The sequence below is a fragment of the Pseudochaenichthys georgianus genome, chromosome 3, assembly GCF_902827115.2.
Source record: "Pseudochaenichthys georgianus chromosome 3, fPseGeo1.2, whole genome shotgun sequence".
Lineage (NCBI taxonomy): Eukaryota > Metazoa > Chordata > Actinopteri > Perciformes > Channichthyidae > Pseudochaenichthys > Pseudochaenichthys georgianus.
In genome coordinates, this window is record NC_047505.1 from 18,752,327 (window position 1) to 18,759,184 (window position 6,858).

Below are 6,858 nucleotides of genomic sequence, written 5' to 3' on the forward strand. Positions count from 1 at the left end.
CCGAATGCTAAATTATATTTAGAGTTTGTTGCAGAGGGTCAGAATACTACTTTGAGTACCTCAACGCAGCATCGCTTTGATTTATGCTTGCTTTTTGTTAAACGCGCCTTGCGATGCCGATACAGGATGTACGAGTGACTTGTGCCCAACTGTGTGCAGTGCTAAATCAAGTATATTGCTTTTTATAACATAGTTAAATGTAAAACAATAACTAGTTAAGATTAATTAACAAAATCCTCATCCTTGTAACCAACTTTAAATTGTATTGGCACGCGTTTTATCCTCATATTCAGAAAATGAAAGGCTCACACTGTGATCCATCAGAATCAGTTAAATGGCTGTAATGTAGTCCCTTTAAATTGTGCTGTCAAGACATCATGAGCACTAATGAGCCTCTGTTAGAGCGTTTCTGTGGGCGTCAAAGTCCTCTTCAGATGTAACTACTCTGCAGCATGAAGGAAAGAAAACGGTGCAGCTCAGCAGGCCTTTAATGTCACATGACAGCAGTCAACTTTTCGGTTGCCAAGCAATTACCTACACAGTAACACCATGTATAAACACAGAAGCAGTTAGAACTTTCCACACTTTGACTATTTGGGTCTGCACATTCACGTTGACACAAAGTCCTGATTGGCTTTATTATGCTTTTAACACTGCAGGCGTTTACTTGTACTTGGATGCAATTACCGTTGCTCAGACGTTTAAGGGTCTTCTTAACCGTATCTCAAAGCCATGTCTTTTCATATTCTCGACATGCATATAGCACAGATGTTATTAAAGAGGTTGTATACAAAAACATAATCAACTAATGAGCACAAAAGCCCTGTTGTTAAATAACTTGCTTGCTCCACAGTGTTGCTTTTGTTAAGTAGCTTTATTCGTTCAAACGTAATAATAATGTATGTCTGTATGCTCATGTGTGTGTGGGTGTTTGTCTCTGTATTAGTTTTACGGAACTCTATCTAACTATCAATCAGATAGTGGCCGGCCAGTCTCAGCGTAGACCTAGAGGAGATTTCTCTATCCAGGATGCCTCTGTCTTTCTTAGTTGACAAATTGTGAGCTGGGTGAAACTGCCAACACCATAATGCTCCAAAAGAAAAATGAATCCAATGGCCACCACTCACTTGAGAACAGGGGTGGCCATAAGAGCCACGGCTAAATAGCAGTACATTCTGTGTGTTGTGTCTCTGTGTTTCCATTTCTACTGGGCTTCTGTGCTTTTGGTTCGAGAAAAAAAAACAGCTTAGGGTTTAGTTAAATCCACATTGCCTCATAAAATATAACACCGAAGAGCTTGCATGTGCAGTTTGTGTTGCTGTAACTCAATGTTCATGTATTGTAATCCTTCTCCTTTCTCTCTCAGTAGAATAAGTCTGTGCATGTATGCGTTGGGGAACTTTTTGTTCTAAATGAATTTAACAGAGGAGGATGGAGAAAACAGAAAAATAAACGTTATTTCGCTTTGCCTGCAAGTCAACTTTGGGCAGTATAGGTAACCAAAGAAAGAGTACTTAAACTAGGGTTGTAGTGAAAACAGAAAAACAAACTTTAGAAGAATAAAGGAATGTGTCATCTACGTATAGGAAGTTAAGATACTGCCATTCATATCCCATGTAGTGTTCCTCGATGTTTGCCAATACGTTACAAAACATCTTCAGGTAACCATTGGCCTTATAGATGTCCTCTAATGGTTGAATATTGTATGTATATCAAAATAACACCACAGAATAGCTAATTGTCTGTCTCATATGGTACCGGTATTCATATTGTTATGTTTGTCGTGTCTTTTTGGCACTTTGTTGTCTGACCTATGAATGCATAGGTTACATTTCTAATTACTTGAGTAATGTCATATATTTATGTGTGTTCTACGTGAGGTACTGCTGCCTATGGATATAGATATGTGCCTCCGACAGCCCATAACATTGTTTTGATTTGAAAACAGAGTAGATATTGATATAACAAATATCTTTTAAATAAGTGTGAAATGTAAAAAAGAAAAAAGGAAATATATATCATATATGTGAAATGCATTTATTTATTTTCAATGTCACCAATCTTTGAGGCCCTACCTCAGATTTTGTATTTATGTATAGAAATGCAATTGGATTATAGTATCTTTGCCAATAATAATATATCGCTATTATATCATGAAATGTATAACCTATGACTCAATAAATAAATGTCATTGTTTTATTTGTTGTCACTGTCTTTTAATTATGCATAAATCCCCTCTCTGACCTTTTAATCCACTTTTATAACCAGCGAAATAGCTGAAAGCATAGCAGCTGTATGAAAATGTTACATTCTGATTTTAGTTAACAGGATTTATGATCAAAGAGGAGGAGATTTAAAAAACAAAACATGATTTGAACACTCCTTCAGGCCTGGTGTTTGTTGGTACATACCATGTGCTGACTGAGGAAGAAGAGATGCATCTTTCATGTCAAACGAATTTGCTATTTCAATGATCGGGTGGAGCTGGCCTGTTGTACATTAAATGCACGCAGGTAAGAAGTGTCCCACTCTTGACCTGACAATCAACATCGGCTTCTCTGTTGTTTCCCCGACTCAGACTGCAAGGAATCTGGGTGTGATCCTGGATAACAAACTACAAACATCGCTGCTACAACCCGTTGCTGCAGATACACGCTTTACAACATCAGCTGACCCAGAAAGCGACGCAGGTTCTGGTCCAGGCTCTCGTCATCTCACGCCTAGACTACTGCAACTCCCTCCTGGCTGGTCTACCTGCATGTGCCATCCGACCTCTGCAGCTCATCCAGAATGCAGCGGCTCGTCTGGTCTTCAACCTTCCTAAATGTTCCCACACCACGCCGCTCCTCCGCTCCCTCCACTGGCTTCCGGTAACTGCTAGAATCCACTTCAAGACACTGGTACTTGCGTACCATGCTGCGAATGGATCTGGCCCTTCCTACATCCAGGACATGGTTAAACCGTACACCCTGTTACAGGGTGGTTTAGGCTAGGTTGCAGCTCCACCCTTTGGACGTATTGTGCCTGTGTTATATATATATCTGCCTCACGTGAATATACCTCAGTTGTATGATTGCCTGCTCAATGTGAATACACGGCGTTGAGACACAGCCTGACTTGCCTTGTGCATTAATGCACATACATCTACAAACATGGTGTCAGAAGCTCAAATAGGACCCAGCTGTGGATTGCATGCTACTGTCCGTCGCTGAGACAGAGTGCGTTTATTTGTTTTGGTGAGGTTTAGCAGTTTCAGTTAGCCTGTTAGCATTAGCGTCACGTTGGAACAATGGCATCCAGCATCCCACCTCCGGAGCCTATGAAGATGGCGGGGGACATCCACGGCAACTGGTTGAGCTTTCGAGCAGAATTTGAGGATTATCTGCTTGCGACCGGGCTCAGCGAGAAAGTAAAGCCGGTACAAGCAGCTGCGCTCAGGAGGCTAATGGGGAACGACTGCCGACATGTTTACAAACACAACCTGGGACTCACAGCGGACCAACAAAAAGATGCGGGTGCTATACTGGTGGCACTGGAGCAATACTTCACACCCGCAAAGAACGTAATCTTTGAGAGGTACGTTTTTGGCAACCTTAAACAAGAGGATGGAGAGCTCTTGGATGCGTTTTCTCCCAGGCTGAGGGAAAAGGCTGCCTCTTGTGAATATGGGCGGGACCTGTGCCCTGCTTTTGGTAAATCGTGCCGCTCGTGTGGCACTGCTAACCATTTTGCAAAAGTATGCATGAAAAGAGGCCAGCAGGCAAGTCAGTTGAATGCTGTGGATGACCCGTTGCCAGGGGAACTGGAGGACAGCGATGAGAGAGATGTGTACACAGCGGAGAGCGTGGGGGCTGTGAACACTCGAGGTAAAAAGTGGTTTGTCAACCTGCCACTGCAAAGTGGGGTTCAGTGGTGCCAGCTCGACTCTGGAGCCACTTGCAATGTGATGAGCATCAAGGACAAGACGAGACTGGCGCCTAGAACGCCTCTTCTGAAGAGTCTCACCAGATTAAAACTATACAACAGTGAGTGGATGAGCTCATTAGGTGTGTACAGCACACAATGCGTCATTAGGGGTAAGACGCACAGACTGGACTTTGAGATTGTGCATACTGGCCAGAGGCCCTTGCTTTCGGGTGAGACATGTGAGAGACTTGGTCTGATACGCTTCACCATTCCTGAGGAGCTGAATAAGGTGGAGCACTGCAGGAAGGGAGACCTGACCAAGGAGTGTCTGGTCAGCACCTACCACGACGTGTTCACCAGCCCTGTTGAGTCTCTGCCCGGTGATATTCACTTTGAGCTGGACAGCACTGTGGCACCAGTGCAGTGTGCTCCCAGGAACGTTCCAGTGGCCCTCAAGGCAGCTGTTAAGGCTCAGCTTGATCGATATGAAGAGGAGTGACACTTGACCACAGTCACTCAACCCACGGACTGGATTAGCAATCTAGTCATAGTGAAAAAGCCAGACAAATTGAGACTATGCATTGACCCGAAGCCTCTCAACCGTGCTCTGAAACGGTCCCACTACCTTATGCCCACTTTAGATATATATACAGCTGCCGAAGGCACGTATATTCACCCTGGTGGATGCACATGATGCATTTCTGCAGTGCCGCTTGGATGAAGAAAGCAGCCTGATGACAACATTCTGGACACCGTGGGGTAGGAAACGCTGGCTGAAACTCCCTTTCGGTGTGTCAGTTGCCCCGGAGCTGTATCAAAGGAAGCAGCATGACTGCTGGCCGGCTTGACAAGGATTGAGCCCATAGCCGATGACATCCTTATAGTCGGCTGTGGGAACACAGAGGATGAGGCCAATCGCGACCATGACACAAACCTCATCGCTCTGATGGACAGATGCAGGGAAGTAAAGCTGAGACTGGGCCTGAAAAAGCTGCAGTTCCGAGTGAAGGAGGTCCGCTTCCATGGCCACATACTGTCCGCGGAGGACCTCAAGGCTGACCCTGAAAAAGTCAGGGTGGTTCTGGACATGCCAAACCCCACAGACGCAAAAGGGGTCCAGCGGTGTGTCGGATTTGTGAACTATCTGTCCAGATTCATGCCACGCTTGTCAGCGGTATGTGAGCCGCTGAGGAGACTGCTGGACAAGGATGTGATGTGGCACTGGCTGCCCAAACATGATGCCGCCATGAAGGAAATCAAGGCACTGGTCACGGCGGTGCCAGTCCTAAGGTACTATGACGTCCGCAAGCCAGTCACCGTACAGAGCGACTCCAGTCAGGCGGGTCTGGGTTGCTGCTTGCTTCAAGGGGGACAGCCTGTCGCATTCACCTCCCGGGCATTGACCCAAACAGAGCAAAATTACGCACAGATTGAAAAGGAGTGCCTGAGCATCGTATTCGCCTGCCAACGCTTCCACTACTACCTATATGGGAGGAGTGATGTGACTGCAGAGACCGACCACCGCCCGCTGGTGTCCATCTTCACCAAGCCCCTCCTCAGTGCGCCAAAGCGCCTTCAGAGCATGCTCCTCACACTTCAGAACTACTGCCCTGAGATGTACATAAGTGACACGCTCAGCAGAGCCACCCCCCCGCCACAGAGAACAGACACACTGTACCAACGTGAAATGGTCTGCAGCATGCAGCAGGAGCAGGGTGACACGGCGGCCATTCAGCAGGCAGACTATTTAAATGTCAGCAGCCAACGCCTGGCACAGATTCGGACACACACTGAGGAGGATGTGTGTCTTCAAACACTTAAGTCTGTCGTGCTGGAGGGATGGCCAGGACACAAAGAGGAGACCCCTGTAGCCGTCAGGGACTACTGGGCCATCAGAGATGAGATAAGTGCCCAGGATGGCGTGCTCTTCAGGAGTCAGCGCGTCATCATTCCAAAAGCTATGCGCCCGGAAATGCTGAGACGGATCCACTACAACCACGTGGGGGCGAGGCGTGCTACAGGCAGGCCCGTGATACACTTTACTTGCCCGGTATGCAAGGGGAAGTCAAGGATTATGTGCAAAAGTGCTCTGTGTGCAATGAGTATGCACACGAACAACAGAAAGAGACTATGATGTCACACCCGCTCCCCACACGCCCCTGGCAGCTAGTAAGCATGGATCTGTACAGCTACGCAGCACAGAACTTCTTGCTCGTGGTGGACCATTATTTGGACTTTTGGGAGATCGACCTGCTCCCTGACCTATCAGCGGACACCACGATCCGTAGATGCAAGGCACAGTTTGCACGCTACGGTGTCCCAGAGAGGGCCATTTCTGATGGTGGAGGCCAGTTTGCCGGTGGAGAGTTCCGGGCGTTTGCGAGAGAGTGGGGTTTTGAGCTTGTCATGTCCTCACCGAGGCACCCAAAGGCTAACGGCAAAGCGGAGTAAGCAGTGAAAATTGTAAAGAGCCTGTGCAGAAGGGCAGACCGTGCCAAAGAGGACCCCTGGAGGGCCATATTGCATTGGAGAAATACGCCCACTGAGGGTATGCATTGCAGCCCAGCACAGCGGCTTATGTCGCGGAGACTGAGAACCCTTCTCCCTGTGGCCGACCAGCTACTGGTGCCTCAGGTCGTCATGGGTATTCCTGACAAGCTGAAAATGAAACATCAAGCAGCAAAGCTGACATATGACAGATCTGCCAAGGATCTGCCGGAGCTGAACGTCGGCCAGCCCATACGGATGAAGCCACTCCCAGGAGACAGGACGGGCCGATGGAGGAGAGGTGTGTGTCTTCAGCAGTTGGGACTCCGGTCCTATCTGGTCGGTGTGGAGGGGACCACGTATCGGCGCAACAGGGTTGATCTTCGACCAGCAGAGGCGGCCCTTCTCCAGCCGTCAGTTCTCCCAGAATCGGCCCCGGAGCAGCCTGCGAGTGTAGGGAGCGCC

The 6,858-nt window shown here is 47.5% G+C and overlaps 1 protein-coding gene across 1 annotated transcript in view; it reads left to right on the forward strand.

Moving 5' to 3' along the window:
- Positions 1-165, forward strand: part of slc6a5 (solute carrier family 6 member 5) — a 17,638-nt gene extending 17,473 nt beyond the window's left edge. The window contains exon 14 of the mRNA XM_034078161.1: positions 160-165. Coding sequence (XP_033934052.1) covers positions 160-165 — 6 coding nt within the window. The remainder of the gene's footprint in view (positions 1-159) is intronic.
- The last annotated feature ends 6,693 nt before the right edge of the window (positions 166-6,858 follow it).